We start from the raw sequence: 17,671 nt of genomic DNA on the forward strand, positions 1-17,671 counted from the left end.
ATGCTGCTGTAAGGGACATTCAGACATTCAGTTCACCCTGATTGCAAAGTGGCTGGGCTTCCTTTATGTGAAGGAAGAAGTCCAGATGGCTACAGAAAAAATCTCTAGGCTCTAAGCTAGGCTGTTTCTCTCCCAGCATAATAATGAGAATGTAAGAAACTTTCTTCCTCTAGCTTTCTCAGACATGCCATGCTACAAGAACTTTCACTCAGGTGGTTTTTCATTGGGTTTTGTTCTCATATTGCTGGAAAAAGTGTAAAGAACCAAGCTGAGTTCTGCAAAGGTGGAAGGAAAGAGGGAAGGAAAGAAGGGGGAGAGAGAGAGAGAGAGAGAGAAAGAGAGAGAGAGAGAAAGAGAGAAAGAGAGAAAGAGAGAAAGGGAGAAAGGGAGAAAGGGAGAAAGAGAGAAAGAAAGAGATGCCAGTACAGATGTGTTCTGGTGATTATATCAATCTGCCTTAGATACTGATTGTGCAGTTGTGTTCACATGGATAAGCTCACATGTGCTCTCAATCCTTTCTTTGGTCAAATACCACATTTCGTTACTTGGCTTATATGTTTTCTGGCAAAAATTGACCACTGATCCTGACTAATAATGAATATCATGCTTTTATTTTGTTTAAACTATATTTCTTCAAAGCTACTGATTTATGCAAAAGTTCTTTGGGAAGCGTAAAGCCTCTGGCATTCTCCAAAAAGCCAAATAAGCTAAACTGAGAAGAATGGAATGTAATTTTCATCCTTTCTGAAGTCTACCTTGTTTAGTTGTTCAGTATATAAATTAAACTACTTCATTCTAACAGGAATATGTTTAGTTTAATTCTGATTAATTTCTTTATACATTTAAACAAATATTTTATAGGTATTCCTAAAGTGTATTTTTAGCACATAAAGCCCATCAAGTAATTTCCAATATAGTTCCCATGTATATATAGAAAAATTACTCACAGCTCCTCAGTCCTCAAGTGTTGTTTTATACCAGTCAGATGCCACCAGTTGCTTTCAAGAAACTGTATTTAAGTTTCTTATTATGGAATGTCAACCTTTACATAATTACTATTTTATAATACCAATAAAATCTGGATGTTATAGCAGTGTGGTATACATAAGGGTCAAAGGCTTCTTTCATAAGCAAAAAGCACAAAATACTCTGTGGCAAGAGGGATTAAAGTATAATGAACTTAAAATCAATGACTCCTGTACAATTTAAACGGATCAAAAGTTTCAAGCTGTGGCAACCATAAACTAAAACTTTTCTAGGTAAGAGATGAACAAGATGTGATATTGACAGGTAACTGACACCACTGACTCTGTGAGCACTCACAGCTCTAACAGAAGGATGAAATTTAGATCCCTTCTCATTTTACTTCTGTGAAATTTCATTTCCACTGGGGGGGATGGGATGTGTGAATTGATTTTGTAAAGTTCCATGCTTTTCCAAATGAAAGAGTATGAAACACATTGTTGATTCTGGCACTCCAAACACTATTAACACAAGTTTCCACACAGAATTTGTATCTTTTATACACCTTGAGACTTTGATCAAAAGCTAAGAAAGGTCATCCTAAGCCCCCCAGCAAATATAAATGGAAGTCTCTTGAAATGCATAAAAATACTTTATCTGATGTTGTACTGAGATCTCCAGCTAGTCAATTCTAAGTAGAGAAGAACATCTTTTGAAAAAGAACAGAACAAGTACTATGGAAAACAGGTCTTCCTTGAATATTATACTGTGGGAAGACATTCCCAACACTGACTCCATCTGCAAGTCACTATAAAGGGTTCCTATTCTTGATAGCTAAAGCAATCACAAGTCTAGTTCTGAAAAGATCCAGAAACCTTTTCTAATCCTGCCAAAAGACAAACTGCCAAAACGCTAATCTAAAATTCTTTAGATATCAGTGGTCACAGCCACTATAGCAAGTCATTTGGCACAGCAAGAGCAGAACAACATCAAAGTACTCTGTGCTGAGCCTTCCCATCTATACTGTGTGCAGCTCAGGAATTTTGTTTCAGACTGTATCTAGCCTGATTTCCTGGACCAAACATGCTTTGAAGCTGTTAGGAGAGTCAAACCCAGTGATTGATTCTTATACACTCCTTGGATCCAAAAGGCCATTTGGTGCACACCTGGAATGGAGGTTTTGGTTAGCTTCCTCCAGAAGAAACCCAGCTCCTGAAGAGTAAAATCCTTATGCAGTAGGTGGGGGCATTGTCTTCAAAACTGGGCCACTGCTTTGAACCAAAATCCTAACAGAGAGGCAGGCAGGTACCTACTACTGTCTTGATTCTTTAGGCTTTTTATCTACATATAAACTTCCCTCCTTACACTTCTTTTCTGGATTAAGTTTGTAGCTCTCAGTCCTCCCTTAGAATAACCAATATTTTTCCAATTATTACTTTTTCCTGACAAACTTTTTACAGTAACTTTTTTTTTTCTCTAAAATTTGTGCACTCAAATGAGATAAGTGATTTTTATGCAGTATTTCTATTACTCTCAGATAACACTTCCTTTTTTCTAACAAATATTGCACTCATCAAGTTCAACATCCATTAGAAAGAATTTTTGTCTTACAAGGCAATTATTGCTTATCTGGACATTTTATTAAAATGCTCCATTTCCTTCAGCAGCTGTGTACAGGGTGATCACATGTAAACTACATGTTACCACATCATTAGATGATGCTACACATGAAGAGATATTCTTGAAACATTAATTTCTGTCTTAGGTGTCTACTTTTCTCAAAAGCAATTTTCTGAAGTAGCTTAAAATTTCACGGATATGAAGTCATTACCTCACCCACTACCAAGTGCATATGCACATAGAAACCTCATCGTTTTCTGAACCCAGGTCAAGAAGGGTCCTGGTGTTTCTCTCACTGAGTTTCTGCTTGCCCTGTCCCACATTCAAACCCTACATGAAAATTTGAGGTGTCCAGAGAACACCATGCTTGAAGGAATGCCTCTGTGCCATGGCACAGAGTCCTGCTCTCAACAGGACATGGGGATCAGGAAGCTTATCCTTAGTCATTGGCATCAAAAGCTTCAGCCCAGTGCTAATGGCCTGAAGTGAGCCACTAATGGCAGTCTCTGCCTTTCACTTTAGAGTGGCACTACTTCAAAGAAGCTTCCTGAAAGAAATATAAGGGGGTTTTTATTTCTAGAAATTATGCTGTTAATAACCTTTTTTGCTGACAGCTATGACTTTAGTTATCTGTTCTTAAATGCTGAAAAGGTAGTCTTTGAGGTTCTCCAGAAGTCTCAGGTGTCCTATGCCTGCTACCCATGAATGCTTTTGCCAGTGGCAAGCCCTACCAGGCTTGTGTGATTGATGAAACTTTCCTCAAATATGTTAAAAAGTAAAGCTTCAGTCCAGGGTCCTGGGACTGGCGAGTCCTCAAAACACAAGGCGTTCCTATCATCCCAGCATGACTCAACTTGCTGTCCAAAAAACAGATCCAGCAGCCTTTGATCTTCAAAGATGACAGGGAACAGCCTCTGAGGCAGCCAAATGCGTCTTTCTGCATTACCAGATTGCTACAGAGACAGGCAGATGGGTGGAGCAGCCTCCATGCTCCTACCATAGAAGCAGCCCAGCTCTGTGTTAAATTAGAGCAGAATCAAGCAGTACGTAAAGCAAGTGGGAGAAGAGATCCCAAATTCAGCTGTGCAGCTGCTAGGTGGGACCACCCTGTTCATACACACATCCAAGAGACACTTGTTTGGCTACAAAGAAGTCAAGAAAGCCAGTCACAGACATGGCAGGCACACCTGGACATGGAATAACCTGCTTCAAAAGGACCTTTCATAAGCGACCTAGCTACATCCCACATTTGGAAGTATTTTAGCACATCTGTGTGAACCTTCTGTTCTCAGGTCAACTGTTACAAGAAATCACATGCACAAATGATGAAAGCTTTACTGCAACTGAAAGTAAAAATCTCTTACCTCTCCAAATGCACCTCTTCCAATCACTTTTATAATTTCAAAGTCATCTCGATGGAGCTGCATTTCCTTTACCAATTTTGTAAATGGTTTTGCTGTTTAACAAAAAAAAAAGAAAAAGAAAATTCAATTATAAAGAGAAACATCGCAAGCCAACTCAAACCGTAGGTCAAAAGTACTCACTGTATACCCAGAGCAACAGCAGATTTTCAGCTATTAAAACTACAGAGGGGGAAAAAAAGCTAATTACACTATTTAATTAACAGTTAAATTTTTTTAGAAGTTCAATTGCATTAATGGGTCTGCCTTGCTGCTAGTAAGAATACAGAGCAAAGTGGTCTTTCAGAAGGATTTCCCCCCCTTTCTTTAGGGTTTTGTGAATCAGTGAAGGACCATGTGAAAGGGAGAGCTCATTCATTACTGGTATACCCTGTGGACAATCTGTCCTACCCTGCAGGTACTAGATTAATTCTCTTCTTAAGTGGAGTGCAGCTTTAGTTTTTATTATTTCAGCTAGTACCAGCTTAAGCTTTAACAACCCAATCTCAAGAGATAGCTGTCTCTACTCAACAGCAGCGAAACTATTTCCCACAAGATCTGTGGCTAATTTAAGGTTTTTACTTTGAACTATCTTTTCTGCTAAGCAACATTCACAAGATCTCAATTAGACCACGCACTGAAGGACTGCAGTCTAAAAAGATGTCCAGCAATTAACTAACACACACTTATTTTGTTCTGATGGTCCCACTTTCTCAAAATATTTGGTGGATAAATTCCACTATACCTGCAGATTCATCAGTTTTCTCCTCTCCCAGATCCCATTCAGAATACTTTATTTATTTCTAGCATATCACAGCATGTGGATCACTATTTAGATAGAATGTTTGCTACAAGTCACTACTCTGAAGACCAGATCAATAAGAAAAAACAGTGGTGCAAGTGCAAGCAAACTGCACAAGTATGAGTTTGCACAAGCACAGCAGCAGTTCACTCTTCAAACTAAGCACAAAAAGATTGCTGCTCTTCACCTCATCACAAACACTATTAGACTAGAAAGACCAAAGTTTGCCAACACGTGTATTTTTCCTATCTCCAACTGAATAAAACATCACAGAACTGCTACTTGTAATTCAGCCCAGACTCCTGTTTTACCTCACCTTACATTATGATTAAGCCAATAAGTTATTAGCCAAAGAGGGGTCAGTGCCTTGATGGGGTATTTCAGATGCTAACACAAACAAATCAAACCTTACAACCACACAGAGATACAGAAATCTGAACTGGAGACTGAAAATTTCATTATGAAGTTTAACTAAGAATGCCTGAAAACCTCTCAGCAAAAACTGTTAACTGCTAAAATAATGAAGAAACAGCTGTACTGAAGAACAGCCATGCTGCTGCTTTGTATTTAGGAGGGTGCTACTGAAAAGGCTTCCTCCAGAAGTAATATCCCTTTCACTGAGAGTTCTTGTCTATCCAAAATATGAAATTTAAAGCATGAGACACTGCTAGATCTTCTGCTAGACTCTCTCTTTCAGCTGGGCAGAAATGCCAATGACACTCTCCCTCACCACAAAGTCACTGAGACTATCACCTCAAACCCAAAATCATTTCCACCAAACTTCCCCAGCAGCACCACCTCAAACCAGTTAGAGACCTTACCAGTCCAATCAGACACCTGCACAAGTCATACACCACAGCTGTCAGCACTAGTATTATCAATTGTTTTGCAAGGTTCTCTCACCTCCTTCCCATCAAATGAGCACAGATGGAGGAAACACAACTGCACACAAGAAATAAACATGAAAGTTCCCTTATTAAGTATGGGTTTGCTACTACAGAATGATGGTCATTGAGCTAAGTTTGCAGAACAACAGATTCTGTTGCTAAAATTCAAGGGGAAATGAAATGCAGTATTTAGTTCTGGAGGACACTAACCCAATAATAACTTTTGTTTTAAATAAATAGCAAATTTTAGCAATAATTCTAGTAAGTAAACAGACTATCAAAATCAGAGAATCACAGAATGATTTGGGTTGGAAAGGACCTTTAAGATCATCTAGTTCCAAGCCCTCTGCCATGGGCAAGGACACCTTCCACTAGACCGGGTTGTTCAGTCTCATCCAGCCTGACCTTGAACATTTCCAGGGATGGAACATCCACAACTTCTCTGGGCAATAAAATAATTGGTTTAAGTATAAAAAGCCTTGCTGCTTTGTAAATCCATCACAAGCAACTTTCAAAGCCAGGAGACACAAACCTAATAAAGGTTAAGTTGGCTTGTACACTCAAAAAAACCCCAAACACTTAAATCTCACATTTCTGCTGACTGGTGACAAAATATTCTGTTATTTAATCTACAAATTTCCCCACTTGGAAATGCATCAAACTTCACACCACTAAAACTAAAATTCAGTTTAGAAATGCGTGAAGTTGTATAACAGCAGGTTAATTTGATTAGTTTTGTATTTTAATATTAATAAATTTTATGTATTGAGCACAGCACATACTTAAGTTTCAGTAAACAGAAACACAGTCAGCAGGGAAGGGCATTATTGCCATCTTTCTAGAAATTGTATCCTTGAAGAAGGAAGGATGAGCAGCCCTCATTTTCTTGACCAACATTTCTGATAAAATGTACAAGAGTCCTAGGTTGGTCCTGCTTTTTCCATCTCAATTGGTCAACTGAAGTACTAGTTAATAAAATTAACTGGTTTAACATATGTAAATAAAAGAAATAATCACTCCCAGATGGAAGTTACTATTTTTACAAGCCACTGGTACACTAAACTAATGTTTTCTTTTAGTATTTAGCAAGTGTTGGTGTTCAGAAATACTGCAGCTTCCGTGGTCTCTGTCTTAGGAAGCTCCAAACATGAACATTTGAATGTACAGAAAAAAATTTAACTTGGCAGGACTTCCCCTGAACTGGAAAAATTCCAAGTCTTTGTCAAGGCATCTAAGATTCCTTAGAAGTAAATATAACTTGAATATAAAACTGAGTGTCAACAGAATCTAATGATCACAGAGACTACAAGAGCAGTTATAGAACAAATCAGAGCTCACAGGAAGCAACGGCCAGTAATTTATTTAAACTGATATATACTTTACTGGCATTTTGAAGTAGAACCCTGTTTACACCAGAAGGTGTCCTGCTGCATTTAAGTACTGGATTCCACAATTTCTATCTCTTAGGAAGTTAAACCAAAAAATATTTCCAGTTGCATTCCTGCAGTTGTCCCAGGGGGCTGCTGTTCCTCAGCTGCAAATATGCAGATCAGTAGCATGCACAGAACTGGCAAAATTGAGTGAGTAGAAACTTGCACCAGAAAGCAGCAGATACAGACTGTGTCCACTGTGCTTGCCAGAACAATGCCAAGTGATTTATCACTGCATAACTGGTAAGAGATACAGCGTTTCCCTTTATACATCCCCATTTGATAAACAGGGAACTCAAACCAAACTATCTCCATATACTGGAATGAATAATTACTTTTGATCCTAATATTGAAGGCAGAACTTATGATCTGGAGTTGATTTAATCCTTAATGAAAGTATTTCATCCTGGCAAACAGAAGCATTAGCTGTACTGGGGGTTTTGTTGGCAGTGATTACTGAATTTTGTTATATATACACCCTGTTGTCAGGGTAACATTAGCTGCAAGTAATTGCAAGAGTTTGTTTATTCATGACTGTAAGGATGTAGTAAGAATTTGGGGTAGGCATTCTATGTGCAGTATTTTTGTATGCACCACTGCCTTCTCTCTCAAGCTGATTTTGCATTATTGTACTTATTCTTGTTTAAAAGAAGGGTGTTTTCTGTAACGTCAGGCAAGGAAAGAAAACCAAACCCAAACAAGTTATTTTCAGAAGCCAAGTAATGTATGCTCTCAAGAAAATAATACGAAACAGTAACAGTTGATGTTTTGATTCACAATGAGAAGTGAAATGCCAGCATTTATTTATTTCCTCATTGAAAACCAGGGTACATTTGAAAGACATAATGCTCCACACATAAATTCTATTCTGATCATACTGTCCTCTTCCACTGATAGACGGGATTAGAATATTTTGTTTACACAAAAAGAAAGCATCAATTTTAATACCTTGAAATATAATTTAAATGTTTTACAGGTAAATAGGTTTGTGATTTAGGTTTGAGAGCTGGTGCATCTACACTGCAGTCAATCTGTATTATGCCACCATCAGAAAATATTTGGAGGCAGTTTCAGAATGACTGAAAGCTGCAGGAAATTCCAGTGGAGATGATCTGACACAGCAGACTGGCCATTCTGCACTGCTACCCCAGGAATGGGTGCATGTCAAATTTCCTCTCATTTCTGAAAGCAGGTCAGGGAAAGATGGCAGTGTTATCAACATCACCCTCATAAAATAATAGGTCAATTCTTCTCACCTAAAGTGTGATTAAAAATGAAAAGTGTCAAGGTATGTTTTGAATTTCTACCTTCTGTTCATATTCTGGATCATTCCATTTATGTCGATAATTTACCATCTGGAATCACAAAAGCTAACACCCTTACACTGCAATTGGCAAAAGACAACCTGCTGGATTATGATCACTGCTGCTTCTGTGGTGGAGTTACCCCAGGATTCTTGTTTGAGGACTCCTCCAAATTTTGATAGGCAATACAAATTTCCAGAAATTCACAAAAATCTCTTAGCTGAATCTGTCAAATGTTCAAGGACACCTGATACCTGTTTTGTATCATTGTCAGCTCCAAGTTTTAAATAAATGTGACAACTGCAAGAAAATAATACAGACTCACAATTTAGGTTGAAAAGGACTAGCTGCTCAAATCCCCTGCTCAAATCACAGGCAACATTGATTTCAGACCAGGTCACTCATGGTTCTGCCTAGTCAGGTTTCAAAAACTTCCAGGGATGGAGACTCCATAGGCTCTGTGGACAACCTATTCATATAATAGGCTGTTTACACCAGATAGTTTCACAGTTCAGAACTGATCCTGTAAGTGATTTGGGGTTTAAGTCATTATATAACATGATAATAACATTCAGGTGGATCTACCCTGAAGGTATGTCCAAACTGTCTGGTCAGACAGAAATTCATCTGCCACCATGCTCCCTTTATCTCCTCATCCCCTGTACAAAACATTGTGGTAGGAAACTATGTGAATTGCAAAATATTAATGTCAGGGAAAAAACAAAATGACGCAGATAACTGTCTGTGGAGCCACACTCCCACCAGGCAGATCCAGTATTTTATTTAAGATGTTTTCTTTGGAGGAAGAACATGAAAGGGCAGCAATTTTTACCATTTTCCTCAGCCATCCCTCTTAACTTACATTCTAGAAATCAAGTAACTTGTGTGCCCTTTGTGCACCCTTTTCAAAGAAACAGCGCTCCTATGATATTGCTACTAAAACAGCAGGCTGGCAGGTTTAACAAGCTAGTGCTTGTATACATGTCTTGGGAGATACCCACACCCAGGTAGCCCCAACCTGCTTACTAAGGTGATAAATACCTGTTACAACCCACACTTGAGTTTTAAAGAAGTACAATCCTCTTGTATCAGATTGTGAAATTTCCCCTGTATTTTAGAAATGCAATTTTTTTTTCTTCTTCCATCCTATGCTGACTCCAGTTTTAATTTTTCTAAATACGGAAAAATTGCTTCCTTTTTCCTCTGTTGACCTGTTTCCTTTTACTGTCTACCCCTATGAATGCTTTTTTTCAGTCTGGTTTCCTATGGAAATAAGGTGTGTGTGCTCACCCTGTTGGGCATTCTGAGGCCATTCCTCTCACCCAGTACTTTTTGATCCCAATAAAGACCCTGCATATCCCCTTTACCAAATTTCACTGAAGTTGTCCAAAGATAGCAAGTTACTACAAGTTTTATTTTAAAAATGGCAGTGAATAGGAGACACCCACAGTATCACCTCTGCTAAGGGAAAGGTGGCAGCAGGAACAGAGCAGTCACCTGCTTAGCTGGCAGCCAGCACACACCCAGGTGTGTGCAGACATACCTCACTGTGCACACTCATGCAGGGACAGTGGGACAATACTGCACAGAAGAGGGAAGAAAGGAAGTGTGCAGCAGAAAAGAGAAGGTCATGCAGTGGGAAGGGCAGTTATTCCACTCATCCTAGTAAAGCTGATAAATACAAGTTCACAGGAAGACAAACTTCACCAAAGTTCTGCTGTTTACAAGTCAAAGGTGACACATTTTCTGTTGGGCCTTTGACTTCTGCCATGCCCTCCCTCCTGTTTTTATGGCATACATACACTTCACTTACTCTGTGTGCCTCTTGCCCAATGATCCAATTCTTCATCACTCATCAACATCCATTGGGCCAATGCAGTGGTGCAAGACTTGGTTATCACTACAATGACACAAACTCCACTGGCTTTAAAACCAGGGAAGCACAACCTGGTTACCTCTTACAGTGCCCTTGCAGAACAGCCTGTTGCTACAACTCTGCTTCACACGCTGTCAGAGTCTCTTTATTCTTGAACAAGGCCAGCCAGTTTTACAGTGGCTGGTACTGTTCTCTTGTAACAGTATTACTGGCATTTACTAAAATGCCAGTAGAAACAGACATACATGAACACAATAGCAAGAAAGTCTGAGTCTTACTGAGGCTGATTTTTCAAGACAGAAGGTGGTAACCAATTATTCAGTTAAATATCAAATTGTTTGTCTTTGTTATACAAATAAAGCCTTCAAACTTTCCGAAGAACTATTGCACAAAGATATCCATTTGCAGCCAGTTACAGATTCTTCTTCATTATATGAAAGTTTTCTGACATACATAAAAGAGCATTTGAGCACCCTCAATCAGGTACTTTGCTGACACTTAAAAGAAATATGAATTTGGATAACATTTGGATTTGATAATTACATGCAAAACCCCTCAAAGGTTTAAAAGGATAAAAACATCACATAAAAATTTTAGGCATATACCGAGTGTTTTTAGCTTCTGCATCTTGCTCCATAACTGGCTTTATCAGTTACAGAACTGATTGTGGCATTTGAAATTTGTACACTAGGCTGTGATAACTGCATGAAAAATTTATCACTAAGCTAAAGGCTAATGGCATTGGGAAATGCTTTCACGAAATATATCAAGTAGTAGTTCTGACGTTGACCCTATTAGTGTTGCTAAATTTGCCAGCAGAAGAGCAAGGCATTTACCTTGAAACATCATGTGTTCACTGCTCCTCTTTTTGTGTGGCAAGCCCTAAAAGCGAGTGCCACACAGAAGGATTCAATCAGCAGCAATATGCCAGCTTGCTGATGAATGTTACCACAAACACTTAATAGCTGGCTATCTGCCTGCCCAGCCCATTCACTGCTTTCCATGCTTACAATGAAAGGACATCCAAGATAATAATACTCAAGGTTTGTACAGACAAGTACTGAGGAACACACAGATGGTTTCCAGTAGTCCAAGGGACAAAATACATTCCCAGTTTAATTCCTGCCAAGGCCACTGCATGCCTTTGAGAACTAAACAGAAACGGAGTTCTAGCAGGTGAGAGGAAGTAAGGCTCACACACCAAATCACTATTTGTTGTACTCATATATATGCAAGATCTTTCTTTACCAAAGGAAAAATAATAGGTGAAATAAAAACCACATGCCAGTCAGACCATGGTATGTGCTAGTACTACAAGGGATGCAAGTACAAGGAGAGGAGGCTTCCATTGGTATCAAACAGAGGATGAAACTCACACTTCCCAATTTCTCATTTTATTCATGTTACTGTCACCAAATGATCCAAATTTAGGGAATTACACCTTGGCTTCTACAACAAATTCAGGGAGGGTTTGCCTTATTTATTTATTAATACTGAAGTTGACCTTGGAAGATGAAACTGTTAGTTCTAACACTGAAGAAGAATGTGACTGTAAGTAGCACTGATTTCACGAAAGCCGAAAGTGATTTACTATGCACACAAACCCAGTGAAGCTTCAAAAAACACAGTATTTCAGGATGCTGCTGTCAGGACACAGACTTTTTTAAGCAGGAAGAAAGACTGGACAAGAAAATCTGCACCTTTATAAGCATTCATAAGGGCATTTCAGAAAACACTGAGCAGTTTGGGATTATAAATTCTAGCCCAACTCTCATAAGAGAATGAAGAAAGCCCTTAGAGAAACAGTGCTCCTGACTGCACTGGGTAGTCCAGTTTTTCATTCCTCTTTCCAACTTGCTACATTTGTTTGGGAGAGGAAAAGCTGCCATGCTTCTCTAACCTTTTCCTAAGCTTTTCCCAAAGATTCCCAGTTCTTCTATCAGACTACACACCACCCTGATGATTCCCTGATAGTCCATCAGCCTCTTCAGCCTCAGAACCCTCACTGACTAAAGTACTGAGGAGAAGTCCAACAATATCTGCAAGTGGGCACTTTCTGCAGAGACCAAAACAAGTGGATCTTTCTTCTACTTAATTCCACAAGCTTTTCAAAGGCGGTACTTTCCTTGCTCTTGAGTCTTACTAAAAAAATGCAAAGAAAATATTACTATTCCACAATAAAGGAACTTTTCTGCTCTTATATAACTGTTGATATCCAATGCCTTCGTAAGCCTCATCTTCAGTCTTTTTATTTTCCTCAAGATGATACTACCCAACCTGGAAGACATATGTACATCAAGCCATATACAGATTTTCCTTGGGACTGTCTGACATCCCAGAAGTTTCAGACAGCTGAATAGGGAGCTACAGGACCACTTCAATCCAGGCAATTCATTCTACTCCTGCAGGAGTTCCTCCTTGCTCCTTCTCACCATGCTCCAGTCTATTGTTTGGATCATCATCAGCCTTCATGTGGTATGTCAAACAGGGAACAATTTCCAGGCAAAAGCCAACTTGCCTATCCCCATTCCACCCTCTCCCACCAAACCATCCACCCAATGTGACTCCCATAGAGCTGTGACACTGGAGCCCCAGCCCAAGGCAAAATGGCCTTAGTAATTGAGGTGAATGTGGTATGGCACACAGCAGCCATGGAACTGGCTATACCAGAGCCTGATTCCAGTCAACCTACACCCCATTAGGATAGACTGTTCCAAAACACATGTTCAAACTTTGTAAGAAACACCACAGAATGCAGTACCTGTTTAATTTAGCTTTATTTTTGCCTCAATTTTTCTGTACTTCTAGTTGAGGGCCAAATTTTGCAGGTGTTGGAAGAAGCCATTTAAGCCACAGCAAATGGCAATCACATATTGAAGCACGTCAGTAATGGAAAAATTTTTTCAGGGGGTTTACATGAATCACTAGCTCCAAACAGTAAAATTTAAATGATTCTATTTCTTTTATTCCATAACAACGTTGTAAATATTGCTAAAATCCACTCATTTCACTGCACAATGAACAATCTTAAAAGAATAGTTCAAAATTTTTTTGCAGAATAGCCTGAGAATTACGACTGCTCAGAAAAAATTTTGGTATTTTTCAGATGGTTTCAAAGTAGAGATTAAGAAAATCTCAAATTTGAGCTCATCCAAATTTCAATAACATACAATGAAACCAAATTTCATCAGACCCAGCACCTCTTGCACATCCTTGGAAATAAAACAATTCCAACGTAATGACCACATTGTGCTGATACAAGCATACATACACTTACATTAATTAAGCCACCACTTACATCAGCAATGTGTGAGCAAAGTTCTAGTTCCTGACTGCATGCTTTATTTCATCTTAGGAATTAAACTTTACAAGAAAGCAGCATAGCTGTTTTATCAATCACTTACAGTATATGCATATTTTTTTTTCTCCAGATATACACAAGATTTTCTCTTTGGTTACTATAAACACAGTAAGTGAATTATGTAATATAACAATTTACACTTTACACTGGAGCTGTATTTACCACATGCCACCTCCTTTGTTTTTACAGTTTAGAGGTTGCCAGTAAGTTCTTCTTGCCAAAGCACCCCACACAAATGCATTTACAGTGACATGAGTGAAATCCACCTTATGATGCATCCCTTTCCCCTGCTTATAAATTTAGAGTAAAGTAGTTCAATGACAAAACTGTAGCAGATCACTGTGCCCAGAGTGGCAGTTCCACGGATCCGCTCTCTTCCTTCCACCAGCTCCAACAAATCCAGCTGGTCTCACCTCACTGACCCGATTCTGCTCACTAAACCAGCAGGATCCCAAGCTACCAAGACACAAAACACAATTATCACCCTGTAGTTGAAGAAATTGAATCATCATGGCTGAAGGGTCGGGAGAGGCTGCTGTGCCAGCACAGCAAGGAGGGTAAAGGAGTGGAGCATTTCTGAAGAAGCCACTGTCTGAAGTGGCGCAGGTTGTGATGAGCTGCCCACGCACCGGCTGCACCGCCCCAGCTGCTGCAGAGGTGCTGCCCTGCTGCTAACGAGCTCCAGGGAAAGCTGGACAAGGAAGCACAGTCAAATGACAATTACCTTTTGCCTGACACTTCAGTTCCCAACCAGATCAACACCATGAACTAGGAAATACAAGACTAAGGGGATAGGACAATTAGGTGAGCTTACAGTGCTACAGAAGTGCACGGGACTTTTGTGTTTTGGTTTTTTTTTTTTTGACAGCTCAAGGCTGCAACATTACACATATAAATACCCTGAGCTGTTTTTCAATTTCAAGAGTTCAGGTAGCAACAGCTACTTTAAGAACAGGTGTGGCACATCTTTCTCTTCACTTCATTCTAAATGGCAGTGGGCAGGAGGACATTTTCTCAGACATTACTCACCGTGTTTCAAAACTTGCCTGGAGCTTGAGATCTAATTAAAAGGTCACCAAAAGTCAGATCTTTGCAGTAAGAAAAGGCCAAGAAGACGTGCGACAAGCAATTACTGTAACCAGGCACAAGAATCTTTGGAGTAGCTCAAGTTACTCAGAAGCAGAGTCTTTGAATCTGCAGAGAATACTAACAAGTCCCATGCTAAGATTTGCTACACATTATAGTGGACAGCTCAGAGTGGCTTTGTCATTATTATAAATACTCTCACTTCTTCAGTTCCCCCTCTTGACCAGGAATCTAGAGCCAACGCTATTCTGTCTCATGCTACTCATTCCAATACCACTGGCTGGCAACAAGCAAGAGGAAGAGCATTTACAGCAGCACTATTTTCACTGACTGCAAGTGCCAAAGGTCACTCCCAACAAAACTCAGGGCAAGCAGGGCATCAGGAGTGTGTGGCCAGCTGCCTGTAACAGAAAAATCATTGGGGTTTGGGGTACTCAGAAGGTAAACACATATCAGAGGGCATATCAGGATGCTTCCTGACAAATTACTTGCTCAGGCAGGATGTAAAGAGAGTTGAAAGGGAAGAGAAATACATCTCTCAGCCTTCCAATGCATGATGAAAACCTTATCCAGATAAGGCAGCATGCTTCTAATTTCACTGCGTAACTTTTCCTTAATGTCTGACACTGTCTCAGTATATTTCAAAATTTGTCTGTATCTATTCCCAGACTTTCCACATAATACAGTTAAGATTTAAAGTGAGTAAGAAAGGTCTAAATTTTTACCAAAAGCGGAGGTGAGGAGAGCCTACTGGAAAATTGAAAAAATCCTACCCCTCAGCTTAGATACAGATTTCAAAAAAATGAAGTCAAACTGTATGATAATGGATCATTAGCAGTACAGATTTTTTTTAAAGTGCTCATGGCTAAAAAGGAAAAAAAAGCAAAAAATTTTAATTACCAATGAAATAAACCAAGAAGCCTGTAAATTCTGTTTTAGAATGTTACCCATTTACGTTATCAGCTTGCAGCATCAACTAATTATTCTGAAGTTTCAAACGGATCAGGACCATTACATCTGTTATTAAAGAAGAAAAAAAATCCATTTAAAGCAGGGTTTGGCTTTTTAACATACAGTGAATACCCATGAAACACAACATTTTGGATAAATGATAATCAGAATTTTAGACATATGATAGTTTATACTGGTTCAAATTTTTAAACTCTCTTCAAATCAAAAAGTCATTGTTAGAAGAGACAAATCTTGGAACAGTTAAGAGTAAATTTTTTAAATCTAACTGAATTAGAACATGACTAAAGAGCTTTTACATCACATGTGTATGCAAAAGCATACAGAACAAGAAACTAAAAATAGAACGCCAAGACTCTTCCTAGAGACATTTCCAAGTCTCCAAGCATTATAAATTCAGCTTTCTCTAGTACAGGCAGGATAAAGTTCTCCCTTCTTCTCTCCCCCTCATTCTGAATTTTTATCATGCTTTCCTATCCAAATTTTTGGTAATTTATATACAGTACACTGAATAAGCTCTTTCCCCTTATCTCAGTATTTTGTGCATCAAAGAAAAATTTTGGTTTTTCTTTGTATTTATAACCCATCTTTTCTTAACATCTTTGCTGTGTTATCTTTCAGAAATTCTTAAATCCAGTTTCTGGATCATGATTTCAGGAAAGCTCTCAACAGACTGCCAGCCCACATGACATGCTGTTTAATGGACATGCTTCTAGGCATTCCCAAACCTCTTGTAGGCTCCTGAAAACTTCTATCCTCCACATTACCATTCCAATCAAGATCATACTCCCATTAATGCACACTCCAACATGATCAGCAGCAGGCCAAGATCCCTGGGTTCTAGCTGCTCCCTCTTTCCTACATGTTCTTAAAGCCAGGAGGGAACAAAATCTCTTCAATCACTGTACTCACAATTGCAAATACCACATGTCACCTTTATGTCTTGTTCCTTAGCTTTTCAAGATAAGCATACCAACTGAGAATCATCCCAGAAAGTTTTTATATCAGGTGCAGTATCCTAAAGCATTCTACTTTTAAGCTTGCCCTTTAAAACCTCAATTTTCAGTTTTGTACACTACTCCTTACTTAAAGTGTAACATTATCCACATGCCATCTACGTTTAATAAACACTACATCCAGGATCATTTTGCTTTAAGATTTATTTCCATGCATTTAAGCAGAGAATTCCTTTCTTTCTTATTTACAGCCCATCTAGACAGGTGTGTTGATTTCAAAACAGAAAATCAAGTACTAAGACATTCAGAACAAGCTTGTAGTAGGCTGGCAATCTAAAATCTTCATCTATACCTCAGGCTGCATTCTGTTGGCTTCCAACCTTTTTTTTTTTTGCTCATACTTGGAAATATCAACCAAACGTTTGGAAGCTCCTATGCAACACCAGGGTGAGCATCTGCATGTCAGTACAGATGCAGCTGGAAAACCCTACTGGTGTAGATGTGCTTTTACAAGTTCCCATTTCCAGAGTAGGAACCAGTAAAGATGCATTAACTTCTTTCCAGAAATCTTCTGACACCGTACTTGGCCTCTGAGGACACCACAAGCAGAAGAAATGGCCACAAACAGAAAACCAAGGAATTTCAGTCAATCTACAAAATGTTTTAATCTACTTAAATGCAACTGCAAACTGCTATAGACATTGAGCCAATATTTACACAGAGAAAAGCCAAATGGTTGCCCTTCTATTTTCTTATGCATCATTTTAGTTATAGCCCATTCCTTTCTCTTTTTTCATAAAGACTTTAATATTTTCCTTTCCTAATTTGTCTCCAGGGTCATCTAAGTAAACCTTGGGTACTTTGCCCATTTCATGATTGTTTTAGCTCTTCAGTAATATTTTCCGCTTGCCTCGACTCACTTTAAAAACACATTCAGTCCCAAACCACAACCTTATAAAGACTGTCAAACTCTTCATCCTTGATACTGTAGTTCAGATAATCTAGGTTCATTTTTGA

The 17,671-nt window shown here is 38.9% G+C and overlaps 1 protein-coding gene across 6 annotated transcripts in view; it reads right to left on the reverse strand.

The window, feature by feature from the left end:
* Positions 1 to 17,671, reverse strand: part of CDC42BPB (CDC42 binding protein kinase beta) — an 88,703-nt gene that overhangs the window by 56,167 nt on the left and 14,865 nt on the right. For all 6 annotated transcript variants that reach the window (XM_056492392.1, XM_056492398.1, XM_056492397.1 and 3 more), the window contains exon 2: positions 3,948 to 4,039. In XM_056492392.1, the coding sequence (XP_056348367.1) occupies positions 3,948 to 4,039 (92 nt within the window). The remainder of the gene's footprint in view (positions 1 to 3,947; positions 4,040 to 17,671) is intronic.

The sequence above is a fragment of the Oenanthe melanoleuca genome, chromosome 5, assembly GCF_029582105.1.
Source record: "Oenanthe melanoleuca isolate GR-GAL-2019-014 chromosome 5, OMel1.0, whole genome shotgun sequence".
Classification (NCBI taxonomy): Eukaryota; Metazoa; Chordata; class Aves; order Passeriformes; family Muscicapidae; genus Oenanthe; species Oenanthe melanoleuca.